The sequence below is a fragment of the Hordeum vulgare genome, chromosome 6H (genome assembly GCF_904849725.1).
Source record: "Hordeum vulgare subsp. vulgare chromosome 6H, MorexV3_pseudomolecules_assembly, whole genome shotgun sequence".
Lineage (NCBI taxonomy): Eukaryota > Viridiplantae > Streptophyta > Magnoliopsida > Poales > Poaceae > Hordeum > Hordeum vulgare.
Genome location: NC_058523.1, coordinates 509,138,991 through 509,155,451, shown reverse-complemented (window position 1 = coordinate 509,155,451; position 16,461 = coordinate 509,138,991). Strand labels below are relative to the sequence as shown.

Genomic DNA, 16,461 nt, shown 5'->3' with positions numbered 1-16,461 from the left:
GTTATATTGTTAAATTCATTCATGATGCTACTGAAAATTACTATGAGAGAGGATCATATGCTTCTACTTATTGCAATAGTATCAAGCTTCCTCTCCATATGTTGAAATTTTTGAAGCTATACTTGTTTTGCCTTCCTATGCTAGTTGATTCTTGCTCCAATAAATTGTTTGATCACGAAATCCCTATGCATAGGAAGTGGGTTAGACTTAAATATGCTAGCCATTTGCTCCATGATGCTCTCGTTGTGTTTCAATCCTTACCTTTTATGTGAGCATCATTGAAATCAATGCCTAGCTAAGGGCGTTAAACGTTAGCGCTTGTTGGGAGGCAACGCAATGAATAAATTTTTCTTTGCTTTTTTGCTTCCTGTTTTGTTTTCTCCACACCATCATAATTCTGTTATGATTGTGTTTTTTGTGTTTCTTTTTGCGTTTGTGCCAAGCAAAACCGTTATGATTAGTCTTGGGGATGATCGTTTGGTCATGCTGGAAAAGACAGAAACTTTCTGCTCACGAAAAGAATTTTCATTTGTTTTCTGTAAGAGATTTGGAGTTTATTCTTTTTGCTTCTGATTTCTACGCAAATTCTTCAGACTTTCATAATTTTTCAGAATTTTTGAAGTACCAGAGGCATATGAAATATACAGATTGCTACAGACTGGTCTGCTGTTAATAGATTCTGTTTTTGTTGTGTTGGTTGCTTATTTTGATGAAACTATGGATAGTATCGGGGGGTATTAGCCATGGAATATTGAAAATACAGTAACCCAACATCAGCATAAGTAGAATTTAATTTTTCTACAGTACCTAAGGAAGTGGTGGTTTGCTTTCTCATACTAATGTTATCATGAGTTTCTGTTTAAGTTTCGTGTTGTGAAGTTTTCAAGTTTTGGGTGAAGTTCTTATGGACAAAGAGATAAAGAGTGGCAAGAGCTCAAGCTTGGGGATGTCCAAGGCACCCCAAGAGATTCAAGTATGCCGTAAAAACCTAAGCTTGGGGATGCCCCGGGAAGGCATCCCCTCTCTCGTCTTCAATCCATCGGTAACGTTACTTGGGGTTATATTTTTATTCACCACATGTTATGTGTTTTTGCTTGGAGCGTCTTGTATCGTAGGAGTATTTTATTTTTGTTGTGTCACAATCTTCCTTGCTGCACACCTAGAGAGAGAGACATGCACTCACCATGATTTTGTCGAGCTTCACTTATATCCTTTGGTAGACAATTCAGCTCACATGTGCTTCACTTATATCTGTTGAGCTAGATACTTTTTCTCTATGTGCTTCACTTATATATTTTAGAGCACAGCGGTGTGTGGCTTGGTAGTTGATCTATGCTTTGAAATTAGTCTCAAAAGGGGTAGTTATCCAAAGGGATATGAAAACTTCCACCTTCATGTGCATTGAATAGTTAGAGAAGTTTGATTCCTCTCAATTAGTTTTGAGATATGGTTGTGGTAATATTGAAGTTATGCTAGTAAGGTGTTGTGGATCTAGAAATACTTGTGTTGAAGTTAGTGATTCCCGTAGCATGCACGTATGGTGAACCGCTATGTGATGAAGTCTGAGCATGATTAGTCTTTTGATTCTCATACTTTGTGTGGCGGTCGGGATCGCGCGATGGTTTATACCTACCAACCCTTCCCCTAGGAGTATGCGTTGAATGCTTTGTTTCGATTACTAATAAAACTTTTGCAACAAGTATATGAGTTCTTCATGACTAATGTTGAGTCCATGGTTTAGATGCACTTTTACCTTCCACCATCACTATCTTCTTAGTGTCGTGCAACTTTCGCCGGTGCACAAAACCCACCATTAGCTTCCCTCAAAACAGCCACCATACCTACCTACTATTGGTTTTTCAAAGTCACTCCGAGATATATTGCCATGCAACTACCACCATGACATGTGCCACCACGTATACATTTACATTGCATGATCGTAAGATAGCTAGCATGATGTTTCCATTGATGTCTATGCCATGCTAGATCATTGTCACGATACACTACCGAAGGCATTCCATATAGAGTCATCATTGCTCTAAGTTTTGAGTTAAAAGTGTGATGATCATCATTGATGGAGCATTGTCCCATGAGAGGAAATAAAAGAGGCCAAATATGCCCACCAAAAAAAGAGAGGCCAAAGAGCCCACCAAAAAAAATATGAGAGAGAAAGAGAGAAGGGACAATGCTACCACCTTTCCACACTTGTGCATATTAAGCACCCTGATCTTCATGATTGAGAGTCTCTCATTTTGTCACCACCATATAGCTTGTGGGAAATTTTCATTATATAACTTGGCTTGTATATTCCAATGATAGGCTTCCTCAAAATTGCTTTAGGTCTTCGTGAGCAAGCAAGTTGGATGCACACCCACTAGTTTTCCTTAAGAGCTTTCACATACTCGTAGCTCTAGTGCATAAATTGTATGGCAATCCCTACTAATTCACATTGATATCTATTGATGAGCATCTCCACAGCTCATTGATATGCCTAGTTAATGTGACTATCTTCTCCTTTTTTGTCTTGCAACCTCCACTACATTCCACACCATCTATAATGCTATAACCATGGCTCACGCTCTTGTATTGCGTGAGAGTTGAAAAGGTTTGAGAAAGTAAAGGTGTGAAACAATTAATTGGCCAATACCGGCGTTGTGCATGATTTAAATTTGTTGTGCAATGATGATAGAGCATAGCCAGACTATATGCTTTTGTAGGGATAACTTTCTTTTGGCCTTGTTATTTTGAAAGTTCATGATTACTTTGCTAGTTTGCTTGAATTATTATTGTTTCCACGTCAATAGCAAACTACTGTTTTGAATCTAATGGATTTGAACATTTACGTCACATAAGAGGAATTACAAAAGGACACCTATGCTAGGTAGCATGGAAGCATCAAAAATTCATTCTTATCACTTCCCTACTCGATGACGAGCAGGAGTTAAGCTTGGGGATGCTTGATACATCTCAAACGTATCTATAATTTTTGATGGTTTCACGCTGTTATCTTGTCTTCTTTGGTTGTTTTATGTACCTTTTATATCTCTTTTTTGGGACTAACTTATTAATTCAGTGCCAAGTGCCAGTTCCTGTTTTTTCCGTGTTTTTGACTCTTTTCAGATCTGATTTTGGAACGGAGTCCAAACGGAAGAAAAACCCCGAAATGATTTTTTCCCGAACGGAAGAAGACCAGGGGGCTTTTCGGCCAAGTCAGGTGGGTTGCAGGGAGCCCACAAGCCCCCACTCCGCCACCAGGGGGGAGGCGGCGGTGGGCAGGCTTGTGGCCTCCCTGGCCGCCCCCTGACCTAGGTCTTTGGCCTATAAGTTCCCAAATATTCCGCAAAAAATCAGGGGAGCCTCGAAAATACTTTTCCGCCGCCGCAAGCTTCCTTTTCCGCGAGATCTCATCTGGAGACCCTTCCCGGCGCCCTGCCGGAGGGGACTTTGGAGTTGGAGGGCTTCTTCATCATCATCATCGCCCCTCCAATGACTCGTGAGTAGTTCACTTCAGACCTACGGGTCCGTATTTAGTAGCTAGATGGCTTCTTCTCTCTCTTGGGTCTTCAATACAAAGTTCTCCATGATCTTCATGGAGATCTATCCGATGTAATCTTCTTTGGCGGTGTGTTTGTCGAGATCCGATGAATTGTGGATTTGTGATCAGATTACCTATGATATATATTTGAGTCTTTGTTGATTTCTTATATGCATGATTTGATATCCTTGTAAGTCTCTCCGAGTCTTGGGTTTTGTTTGGCCAACTAGATCTATGATTCTTGCAATGGGAGAAGTGCTTGGTTTTGGGTTCTGCCATGTGGTGACCTTTCCTAGTGACAGTAGGGGCAACAAGGCACACATCAAGTAGTTGCCATCAAGGGTAAAAAGATGGGGTTTTTATCATTGGTTTGATATTATCCCTCTACATCATGTCATCTTGCTTAAGGTGTTACTCTGTTCTTATGGACTTAATACACTAGATACATGCTGGATAGCGGTCGACGTGTGGAGTAATAGTAGTAGATGCAGAAAGTATCGGTCTACTTGTTTCGGACATGATGTGTAGCGACCCGACTCAAGACGAGTCAAGCCTCTGGTGTTTCCGTACCATCCGAAGATCATGCTGGTACACACTGAGTACATCAATGTATATATCAAGAGTTCAATCACACAGCTTTATTAATCGAAATCTCATATCGAGTACTTTATTACAATAATGGATTACAATAAAGTGGCTGGAGGCCATCTCATGAGATATCTAACGAAGACTAGCGGAAGCATCAGGTAGACGAGTCCATCTGACTCCAGGGCATGTCGCTGAGCGTAGATCGTAGCCTCACTCCTGGTCGGAAAAGTACTCTGCAACATGATACGTTGCAGCCGTGTAGGTCGGCATATGGAATATGCCGGCAAGTCATCAAAGAGAGGGGTAAAATAATAACAACTATCTCTACATGCATATTTGGCAGGTGGGGCTATAAGTCTTCCATAAAGCCAATGTTCTCCTACAACAAGAGGGCTGGAAGCAAAATATTACTACATTGTTTGTTGTTAACGATATGGTTCCGCCAACCAATTCTCGTACCCGAGTTGTTGTTAATACCCACATCATTATTAAGTTGTGTCGAGAGTTCAGGGGAATTTCAATGCCTTCGGCTCAAGTTGTCCATGACTGTGGACACGGCTAATCGATTAGGTTGGGCACTCTGCAGAGTTTTGCACACGTTCCCCACAAGATTTGATCGCCTCCGTGTATGTCCTCGCACTTTAGGGTGTTTGAAGACCGGATGATCAAAACATGGTCTTTCAACGGGTCCCTCTGAATCCCTGTCGGTGCCCATCCATTCCTACCGTTCTTCTACATCTGCTAGCACCGCCTGTCCACAGTCGCCGCGTTGTCCAACCAAGCCAGAGCCCATAATGACTTGTGGCTGTGCAGGTAAGCCTTGGGTCTTGAAGCCTCCGTCCGTCTCTTCGAGCCTGGGTGAAGCTTTCCGCAAGATGTCATGGCCGTCTCCAGCATCCCGGGTCATCCACTGGTTTCTCCAGGGAGCCGATCAACCGTCCTTCACCCAGTGTTGCATTGCATCACGAGGTCTTGAAAATCTTGTCTTAACCGGTCTTGGTTATTTAATCAACCTCCCATCACTCGTGTTATGCACTCAACAGAAATCCCGTCTACTCAAGCATAGCAATATGAAGTTTGTCGTCCCGGGGCCAAGTATCGGGGTTGTTGTGTGCCTACCACATGATACTACAACCTATACTAAAATTTCCAAGTACCTAAGCAGCATGCAATTGGGCAAAGAAAGGTGAAACTACCATGCATCGGAAAACATAGGAGATAGTATGATCAAAATGACTTGCCTTGATGATAGTTGTCTTGATCGAGCGCTTCTAAGTAACAAGCTTCACACTCCGGGTGATCTACCGATACAAACAAAATACACACCATAAGCACTACAATCAATCAACAAGTAAAAATAACATCACAAGTAATAAGTAGCTATGGCCTAAGTGAAAGAATTCACTACACGTCACTAAGGCAGAAACTTGTTTCTGTTAAAACCCCAAGTAAAAATATTTAAAAAAATTTGAAACTTATACCACAGTAAGATATAATCACTAGGAAGTAGCAGCAAAAAGAATCAAATCAAAATCATTTTTTAAACTCCTGGAATAAGCAAAACAAGGTTTAAACTAATCTGATCTAATTCAAATTTTCAAATTTCAAACATAAACAAATTTTATGTTTTTAAAAATTACAGAAAGTTTGTGATCTACTGGGAAAAGAATCAACCTCATTGGATCTCTAGATCAAACGTTATAGGGGAAATAAGATTACAACTTTCTGTGTTTTTGAATTAAACAGAAAAAAAGATTTATTACTAATCGGGCAGGGGTACATGTGGCAGTCTCTGTTTGGCTGCGGGGTGTTTGCTGCGAGGGAATACTAACACACGGCCGCAATCTAATGAAAACTACTCGGCTCAATTTAAGTGACAGAAAAACCGATCCGGTTTTTTTTGTAAGACCCGAAGGGGTATGCACATCTAATCCTATGCGTCTGTTTTAATCCAACGGTCAAAAGGGGGGGGTGGAGACTTACAGAGAGTTGGCCGGCTAGGGGCTACTCCGGCGAGGTCCGAGGCGGCGCTAGCGAGAGGAGGAGCTCCGGTGGTCTCCGGCGTGGTCTGAGGAGTTGAGGAGATGACGGCGGTCCTCCTCGGGCGGTTGGTGGCGGTGGGGAGGCAGCTCGGGGCGGGGAGAGAGCAGCAGGGTGCCAGGGGCCTCGGAGCGAGGCTCGGCTCTAGCGAGCTTGGGCCGAGGGCGGCGGGGGCTTGGGCAGGGGCGGCGGCTAGGGGAACGGGGCAAGGTGGCGGTGGGGGAATTTATAGGGGGGGGCTAGGGGGCTCGGGCGGGGCAGGAGCAGCAGATCGGGGCAATCCGGGCGAGCTCGGTTCGGCTGACCATGGAAGGAAAGTTACGGGAGAAGGAAAGAAGGAAGGAAGAAGAAGAGGGAAGGAAAGAAGAAAAAAAAAAAGAAAAGGAAAAAAAAGAAAAGGGGAGAAGGGGGGTGGTGCTGCGGGTGGGGCTGGCGCGGGGCGGGGCCTAGGGGCAGCGGGTGGGGGTAGAGGGGCGCTGGGTGCAGGCGGATGGGCTCGCCGATGTGGATCCAGATCGGATCCGGCTGGGCTGGGATTCAGCCCGATTGCGCTATAAAGCGCTCAGGCGCCTTCCTTTAAAAAAAACATTCCTGTTTTAGCTTTTTTTTTTATAAAACAGAAACTAAAAGGAAAAAAAGGAAACAAATAAAATAATTAATATAGGGTATTATATACCAAAATGATCAGAAAAATATCCTCTACTCGATTAACATTTTTCCAAGGCAAAAATAAAAACTAAAAAAAATGTTTTTCAGGAAAAAAAATCCCTTATGCTATTTTTCTTTTTGCAATTATTTTCACAATAAAACTTTCGCTTTCTTGGCTCAAAATATTTCAGAAATGCCTCACATTTTGGAGGGTCATTTTCCTCCGCTCTCTCTTGCGTGGAAGAGATTATTTCCCGGCATTTCTCGTGTGAAGAAAAAATAGAAATGCAAAAGCAAAAGTCGAAAGAATTCGAATGCAAACTTTATTTAAATCAATATGCATAGATGCTTAGCTACAATGTAAAACATTCCAAATTAGGGAATTTGGGATGTTACATGATGCATATAGATATAATCATTGCATAGATATCATCACGACTTTGTGCGGTTCTATCAATTGCTCGACAGTAATTTGTTCACCCACCGTCTACTTGCTTTCATGAGAGAAGCCACTAGTAAACACTACGGACCCCGGGTCTATTCACATCCATCGTTTACACCTCCGCTTTTACTTTGCTTTGTTACTTTGTTGCTTTCAGTTCTCACTTGGCAAACAGTCTATAAGGGATTGACAACCGCTTCATAGCGTTGGGTGCAAGCTTTTGTGTTTGTGCAGGATCTTGAGATACTCCTCCGCCAGATTGATACCTTGGTTCTCAAACTGAGGGAAATACTTACCGTCGCTGTGCTACATCACCCTTTTCGCTTCGAGGGAACACCAACGCAAGGCTCCAAGGCCACGGGAGAAATCCTTTGCATACTTGCCTAGGAAGTCCCTTAAGGCGTAGCCGCAGCTGAAGGATTCCTGGTGCCGTCGACACAACTATTTCTGGCGCCGTTGCAAGGGATACACAGCAAACATCAGCGGCCACCCTAGGAAAACCCTGGCCCTAGAGCCTAGGGGCGGCGGCCACCCTAGGGAAACCCTGGCCCTTGGCCGCATGGGCCTTGGGGAGGTGGGGCGCACAACCCACCTAGGTCTGGTGCACCACCCCTTTCAACCCATGGGCCCCTTGGGGGTAGGTGGACCTCCCCGGTGGACCCCGGAACCCCTTCTCGCATTTCGGACAAAAACCGTCAAGTCCCAAAACTATTTCGAAACCCCAATACCAACTTCCAATATATGAATCTTTACCTCCAGAACATTTCGGAGCTCCTCATCACGTCTGGGATCTCATCTAGGATTCCGAACAACATTCGGTCACTAACATACATATTCCAGTAATACTATATCATCATCAAACGTTAAGTCTGCGGACCCTATGGGTTCGAGAATCATGTAGACATGACCGAGAGATCTCTCCGGTCAGTAACCAATAGCTGGACCTGGATGCGCATATTGATTCCTACATATCCCACAAAGATATTTATCGGTTAAACCATGATGTCAAGGATTCAGTCAACCCCGTATGCAGTTCCCTTTGTCCATCGGTACGTTACTTCCCGAGGTTCGATTGTCGGTATCTCCATACCTAGTTCAATCTTATTACTAGCAAGTCTCTTTACTTGTTCTGTAATAAAAGATCCCGTGACTAACTCCTTAGTCACATTGCTTGCAAGTTTCTTGTGATGTTGTACTATCGAGAGGGCCCAGAGATATATCTCTGTCATACGGAGTGACAAATCGATTCTTAATCAATGCCAACCCAACAGGTACCCTTGGAGATGCCTATAGAGTACCTTTATGATCACCCAGTTACGAAGTGGCGTTTGATATACACAAGACATTTCTCCGGTGTCACGGAGTTGCATGATTTCATGGTCTTAGGAACATATTCTTGACATGAAGAAAGAAGTAGCAATAAACTAAGTGATACGATCAAATGATATGCTTATGGTTGGGTCTTGTCCATCACATCATTCTCCTAATGATGTGATGCTGTTATAAAATGACGGCTCATGTCTATGGTTAGGAAACCTTAACCATCTTTGATCAACGAGTTAGCCTGGTAGAGGCTTACTAGGGAAACGGTGTTGTTTATATATCCACACGTGTATTTAAGTTTCCGGTCAATACAATTCTAGCATGGATAATGAACGATTATCATGAACAAGAAAATATGATAATAACCACTTTATTATTGCCTTTAGGGCATATTTCCAATAAGTATCATAAGAGAGATCAAGACTCGTGCATATGATTTTCACGAGGTCATGCTTTTCCATGAAGGTAGATGTTCGAACCCAGAATCCCATAATCTTTTTTGTTATGCTTTAATTTTGAGTGATGGTCTCCATTATTGGTCCCATTTATTGCATGATTTTTCTTTATACGAGTAAACATGTTGAGAAATTCTAAACAAAGTGTGTTGTTGTACGAAAACAAAATATTCTATTCTAATCAGTTTGACACCAGAAACCCATTTCTTGGTTCTGTTCCACCAAATTCCAATTTGATTAGATCTAAGTTTTCCAACTGAACACAAGTACACACTAATTGTATCAACGAAGAAAAGAAGACGAGGGATGACTTGTAGAACGAGTTATCCATGTCCCTCGACCCGAGGATTTACATTATACCCCTTTAGATTTATAGGCTATTTTAGCTTATCGTATTTTTAATCTCACAACAGACTAATACAAAGGTCATCACCAAGAAAACCATTAGAAATACTTAATAAAAATGAGATAAAATATGATTTTACATTACAAAATGTTTGTGCCTTTTATGCATGTGCAAAGTTGCATCAAGAAATGACATATTTCGTGCTCTGGGAGAAAAGAACAAATAGGAACCAATGCTTTGGAAGAGAATTTTGGATGTTATACCCTCTAGACTTTGATTTGTATGCACACACAAACCGACTCATATCCCATATGAATAAACAACATATAGCTATGGTTATCTTTTTTTCCTCAACAAAAAGATAGATGACGGTGGTTAAGTTGAACCATGGTTCCGCGAAGATTCAAAATACATCGCGAGGGAATCAACAAGTCACATGCTTTGTTCATCTTGGTAGCACATGTTGTTATAGTACTCCCTCCGTCCGAAAATACTTGTCTTAGAGATGAATGTATCTAGACTTATTTTAGTTATAGATACATCCATTATATTCATTTTTGGAACAAGTATTTTCAGACGGAGGGAGTATTAATTACCATGATTATTGAATCTGTACATTGATGTCTAATACATGCTTTAGAATATCATGATGAACAGTTAATGTCTGCCACTTATACAATGTTGTTTAATCTTTTCTTTGGAATGTCATGATGAAGAATTAATGTCTACCACTAATAAGGCCTATATTGTTTTTTTTTGGAGCTGACTAATAAGGCCTATATGCCACCTATCATCATCCATTGTTGTTATTAGCATTATAAGTACTACTCCCTCCATCCCATGATACAGTGCACATTTTTTTGATGAAAATCAATCTTCATAAATTTTGACTAAGTTTATCTAGAAATTTATTTACATCTATGATGCCATATAACTACAATTCTTTAATGATGGATCTAATTCTATTGATTTGTTATTTTAGATGTTGATGAGTTCTTTTTTCTATATTATCAGTCAAAGTCTGTAAAGTTTGACTTCCAAAAAGATTATACTTTATTAGGACGGGGGGAGTATGATATCACATTAATGAATGAATTTGTGTTAGGATCCAATATCTTGATGGCGCTATCTTTTATCTATAAGCTTGGCCAGAATTTATAAAGTTTGACTTATGACAAAACTAACATGCACAAGTAAAACAGAGCAATTTGGTAGCGCCGTGGTTGATCTAGCTGCCTTGTTTTTTACAGTTAATAACAGCGATGCTGTTGATTCGCCTGCGTTTTCAGAAGTGCTTGCTTCAGCCTCCGGAGAGTTCGGGGGTTGTCTACTCCAAAACTACCGTACTTTTTAACAGCAAGCTTGGATTTCTGCCATCAGCCTTTTAACAGTGCGCCATCCGCCTCGAAGTGAGCAAACTCCGGAGCCAACGGACGACAGCGACGGCGCTGAGCAGCAGTTACTGTCGGAACCGAGCCTGGAGATCGACGGAGCCCCGGGGCCGGTCACCGACGGCGGCAGCTGCGAGCTCGATCTGCTGCTGGAGTCACTTTCTCCCAAGTCTCCCCTGCCCTGCCCTCTCGCTTTGGCTTGCCAGAGTAGCTCGCCTCCACGTCTACCGCCTCGCGTCACCCATCGCGTCGCGTGTCCGCTAGCTCGTCTCTGTCCACGCGGTCAACACCGCTACCGATTCAACCAGGGTGAGAAACGAAGCCCGTTCAACGACAGAACCAGTTAGTTCTGCCGCCAGGCGCCACCACCACCCCGCCGGTATAAGACTCCACGCCCCCCCTCGAGAACCATTCCTGATACACAGACGGACAAAGATTTCCGGTAGCCGCACCCAGAGAGAGAGAGAGAGAGAGAGGCAGGCCATGAAGTCCACCAGGAACCTGGCGAGAGGCGACGGGCGGCGGCTGGGGAATGCCTCGCTCATCGCCTTCATGCTCGCGTCCCTCGTCGTGCTCTCCGTCATCCGGGCCAGGATCTCCCCCATGGGTACGTACACGCCCTCTTGCTTGCCGCGCTGACTGATTCTTGTGTGTTCTTGGGTCTGAACGAGGGTGGATTTATAATCTTTCTTTGCGTGCGTGCGTGCTGCAGAGAAGGCAGGGGAGGCCATCAAAGCAGAGGAGCGGCAGGGGATGAGGAAGGTGAGCGTCAAGATGGAGGTCGCCCATGAAGCCGTACTCCCAACCGCGGATTCAACTGGTATGTTACGTTGCTTCCTTCCTGTGATGAACTTGTTCGTTCTTGGGGATGGTTTCCATTTCCGTTCGGAACTGGGTGGTACGGGAGGGAATTTTGATGTGGCTGCCCGTGTGGGAAGTGAATTCATGGGTGTCGACTGGTGTCTGTGTGGATCGGGCCAGATCTGACGTTGAGCTGACTTTGCAATTTGCAGCCAAGGAGGAGGAGGACGAGGAGGAGGAAGAAGAAGAAGTTCGGCCCAAACCCGCCGACACCTCGTCCGGGGGTGTCGTGCCCGTGCCCGTGCCCGTGCCCGTGCCCGTGAGCACAAGCACAAGCACCACGCCCGTGCCCGTTGCCGCCGTGGGCCTCCCGGGCAAGCCGGTGTGCTACGAGTCGGGCCGGCGGTCGGACACGTGCGAGGCCGCCGGCGACGTGCGCGTGCAGGGCCGCAGCCAGACCATCCAGGTCCGCCCGCTGGACCGGGAATGGAAGGTGAAGCCGTACTGCCGGAAGCAGGACGCCTACGCGCTGTCGCACGTCAAGGAGTGGACCCTCCGGCCGCTCTCCTCCAGCGGCCCGGTGCCGCATTGCACGGTCAACAGCTCAGCGACCGCCTTCGTGCTCTCCACCGGCGGGTTCACGGGCAACCTGTTCCACGACTACACGGACGTGCTCGTCCCGGCGTTCATCACGGCGCGCCGGTTCGGCGGCGAGGTCCAGTTCCTGGTGAGCAGCTTCAAGTCGTGGTGGACCAACCGGTACCTGGAGATCTTCCAGCAGCTGAGCAAGTACGAGGTGATCGACATCGACAACGACGACGAGGTCCGGTGCTACGGTGGCGTGGTGGTCGGGCCAACGTTCCACAAGGAGCTGGGCGTGGACGCGTCCAAGACGCCGGCAGGGTACTCGATGGTGGACTTCCGCGCGATGCTGCGGGGCGCGTTCGGGCTGTCGCGCGCGGCGGCCGAGCCGAGCGGCGACCGGTGGGACATCCGGCGCCGGCCGCGGCTCCTCATCATCTCCCGCAAGAACTCGCGCGCCTTCCTGAACGAGCGCGCCATGGCGGACATGGCCATGAGCCTCGGGTACGACGTGCGCGTGGGCGAGCCGGACAGCAACACGGACGTGTCCAAGTTCGCCCGGCTGGTGAACTCGGCGGACGTGATGGTGGGCGTGCACGGCGCCGGGCTGACCAACATGCTCTTCCTGCCAGCCGGCGCCGTGCTGATCCAGGTCGTGCCCTACGGAGGGCTGGAGTGGCTCGCCCGCGGCACCTTCGAGGAGCCGTCCAAGGACATGCAGCTCCACTACATCGGCTACAAGATCCAGCTCGACGAGACGACGCTGAGCGAGCAGTACCCCAAGGACCACCCGGTGCTCACCGACCCGCTCTCCATCCACAAGCAAGGGTGGGAGGCGCTCAAGACGGTGTACCTCGAGAAGCAGAACGTGAGGCCGCACCTGGGCAGGCTCAAGCTCACGTTCATGGAGGCGCTCAAGCTGCTGCCCCATGGGCGCCAGGCCAAGGCCAACAACTGAGCGCGGCGATCGCCGGGCCTATCTGATCATGGATGTAATGATCCGTCGAAATCATGTGTACATTGCGCGCGGTCGGTCGATCGATCAATTCCATGATGGTTAATCTTGGAGCATAGGTAGAAGAACATATATAGGGGTTTGCTCGTCTGTTGGTGCTGTTCATTTGTTCAGTTTCTTTGGTTGTTTGAAGCCTGCGATCGGCGGCTATCCCTGCATCCTGTCTGTATGAAGTCCTACAACTACAGAATGTAGTAGTAAGATGGAAGAAGCATGTGGAAGCTAATAAGAAGGCCAAGGATTACATACTCCTTCGGTGAGAAAATGTGTTTGTAAATGCATAAGGGTGGAGGGATGGAGTCCGGTGTCTCATCCATTTCTTTCCCTTTTCCCCTTTCAAAACGAAGACAGAAGATTTACTCCATTCCATTAATTGAGAGGAAGTTATAACATTCGCAAAAGAAGAGAGTTGTAAACAACCAGAGCTCATAAGCATTACTCTCATGGTGTAAAGTGTTTCCCAAATGCTTCGCTCCAACCGTGTAGCCCACGTCGTTGCCTCAATTCAAATCTTGGATATGATAATGTAGTCAATGTCAAAACTCCTCCTCAGAACAGTGACGGAGGGTGACCCAAATATTGGGAGGGGCCAAAATGAGTTTATTATGACGTAAAAAAGGCTAGATGATTAGAAACATCAAAGGATTAGTAGAGCAATTAGCAGAAATATAAGCATATTTGGCAAGTTTTGCTCTAGGAAGGGGCCCAAGGCCCGGGATTATCCCGCTGACATTCCGCCACTGCCTCAGAAAACTTGCATTTCTTTCATTTCAAATTGTCTAAGTGATGAGCAAAATGTAGGTGCCCATTGCCTTTCCCACTTCTTTCACACACAAATCAAATATGCCCATTGGGGGGCAATTGTCAATTCCAACTATACGATTGTGTTGCGCCCGTGGGGGCCTTTGGCTACCACTTGGAGCGTTAATCTAATCCAACTCGGGGCAGTTTTTAAAGATAACCTTGTCTTGGCAAGACTAGATTGACATGTTGATGCTTCCCCGGAAAATAGTGATCGAAAAGCAAGCCACCCCATCTTTTACGTTTTACCTAGTCCTCTTCTTGACCACTCCGGTTTGTAATTGTAACTGAGATATGGCCGACGATCGACTGGCACTCCTAACCACAAAACTCACGACGATCGTCGCAGCCTCACACGTCACGCTACACGTTACCCGATCGGCGAAGCAAGTCAAAAACTGCGTACGTGAGCTGGGGCGCTTCGTGCCGGGGATAGAAAAAGCCCGACGATCGCCGGATCCACGCACCAAGAAAGGAAAGGATAGAGAAAGTGCTCCACAGCGAGGACGTCCGTGACAGGTCTGCAAGCAAAGCCCAGAGTCGTGGCCGGGTGTTTTGTTACCACTAATGCCCTCTGCTGATTGTTATCTCTTCCAATCAATCCTGCTCTGCTCGCCGTCTTCTTAAATAATGAACCGCAAAGGCAGGCAGGCAGGCCTATGGATGTTTAATTAAGCAGCACCTGCAGTCCTGAACCCGGACGGAAACGATCTGAGGATGCCGTGTGGACTTGTTCCCGGGACGAAGATGATGGTGGACGACGGTTGACGGCGACATGGAATTGTTGTCGCGAACCCCAGGATTGATGCCGCGAATGAGGAAAGGGACTAACGTCAAAAGCCCCGGAACAAAGGCCGGGCGATGGATAGATTGCGCCGCGGGCTCGGCAGGGTAGGGGGGGTTTGCCTTGACGCGACGTGGATGGCGGAGGGCGAAGCCGAAGATGGTGGTGGGGTTCTCCGGACGGCGAGGCGAGGCGAGATGGAGAAGAGGCGGTGCGTTTGTGCCATGGCTGGCAGCGGAGGGTTTGACCGGGAGCGGGAGGGCGCGATTTGGCTCGTTCGTGGCCCACAGAACAGCGCGGTCCAATACCCGGTTTACTTGCGTACATCACAGGGCGGGGTTCTACATATCTACTCGTCACTGAAACAATATTGATTATTTGATTGACATTATTTGGTGGGTGAGATTTGTTCGATCACCTGCTTTGGGTCTTTTTATATTCGTATAGATAAGGGAACTTTCAATGCATTACATCGTAGACTTTATCATATACATTTAATATGGTCATTTCAATGCATTGTATGGTATTGTTGTAGTATTTAAAAGAGCTCTCATCAAATGTGTGTTTGTGAGAGAAAATGTATGACTTGCTTTGGTTTTCATGCTAAGAACTATATATAAACTAAGATATAATAGCTCTTTTCCCCTCATTAGATAGGGGGTCACATCAGATTTTTGCTTATGAGTCATGATGAAGATGAAGTCCACGGTGGAGCTTCATAGTTGTACATCGACATTTCGTAAGAGCAACTCCAACCCAATAGCTATCATCATAGCAATCCGAATTTTCGGCCATTTAAGTTCCAAAACATGCATGGCACATATTGTAGTGGCACGCTTTGTATTTCGCTTTTAATACCATGTTATCCTATATCATTTTACATATTTTTTATCAGCTAAGAGAGGTTGAGAAATATTCAATATGTCTTCATTTTTTATAGGAAAACAACACATTCTTCTATGGAGGTGCTACTCACATGTACGAATTGGTTGCGATTATGACCGTTATTACAAAAGTCACATCACAAGGCACCCATGGAGCCTGGTGCAAAGAATCTCAAGTAGATTTTCAGAGAGTTTATGTCCTGATTTGATCAGTGTGCGAGTGATAGCCTCTTCGGTCTTTAGAGTAGTTTTGTTGGCATGAGCCATCTTACTTGATCCATCATATTTTATCTTGCCTTCTTTTTAGCGAGATAAAAGTTTCACTACTTTGTAATAACCACTACAATAAGATTGACCGTATGCATGTAGGGATGTAGATTTCGTAGCTAAGAAAAGCTTCCATTTTTTGAAGAAAAAATGGTCCAAAACATACTGTAGGTCCCTCTCAAACAGAAGGCAAAATTTGGAAAGGAGGCAAGTACAAGCGGTGACTTTGTGGGCTCGGGGAGAAGGAAGCAACCACATCGAAGATCTAACCATCGTGTCGAGGGCCATGTATGACTCTAGAGGGGGGAGAGGGTGATAGGGGGAGGCGGATGCTAGGGAGAGATATGATGCAAAAGAAGAGGATGATGGCATATCAAAAGGATTATGTGGGAGATAAAGGATAGCGGCAAATTGAGCGAGAGGGAGGGAAATGTTCAAGATACAAAATGTGAGTGTAGGAGATGTTTGATGTTGATGCTCCTATTTTTGTTGTTGTTGGAATGATTTTGTTGCTGATGTTATCATTGCTAACGTTGTTGAAGGTTCCACACTACAAGCA

The 16,461-nt window shown here is 45.6% G+C and overlaps 1 protein-coding gene across 1 annotated transcript; it reads left to right on the top strand.

Moving 5' to 3' along the window:
* Positions 1–11,133: 11,133 nt before the first annotated feature.
* LOC123401926 (alpha-1,3-arabinosyltransferase XAT3-like) lies at positions 11,134–13,431 on the top strand. The gene is made up of 3 exons (XM_045095792.1): positions 11,134–11,375; positions 11,481–11,588; positions 11,782–13,431. The coding sequence occupies exons 1-3, from the start codon at positions 11,252–11,254 to the stop codon at positions 13,107–13,109; spliced, it is 1,560 nt and encodes a 519-aa protein (XP_044951727.1). The 5' UTR covers positions 11,134–11,251; the 3' UTR covers positions 13,110–13,431.
* Positions 13,432–16,461: the final 3,030 nt, after the last annotated feature.

What these genes read in the sequence shown, in the direction of transcription:
- LOC123401926 (XM_045095792.1), top strand. Translation starts at nt 11,252, where the DNA reads ATGAAGTCCACCAGGAACCTGGCGAGAGGCGACGGGCGGCGGCTGGGG. An exon ending in GGCCAGGATCTCCCCCATGG is followed by an intron (nt 11,376 to 11,480) that starts GTACGTACACGC and finishes TGCGTGCTGCAG; the next exon opens with AGAAGGCAGGGGAGGCCATC. An exon ending in CCCAACCGCGGATTCAACTG is followed by an intron (nt 11,589 to 11,781) that starts GTATGTTACGTT and finishes TGCAATTTGCAG; the next exon opens with CCAAGGAGGAGGAGGACGAG.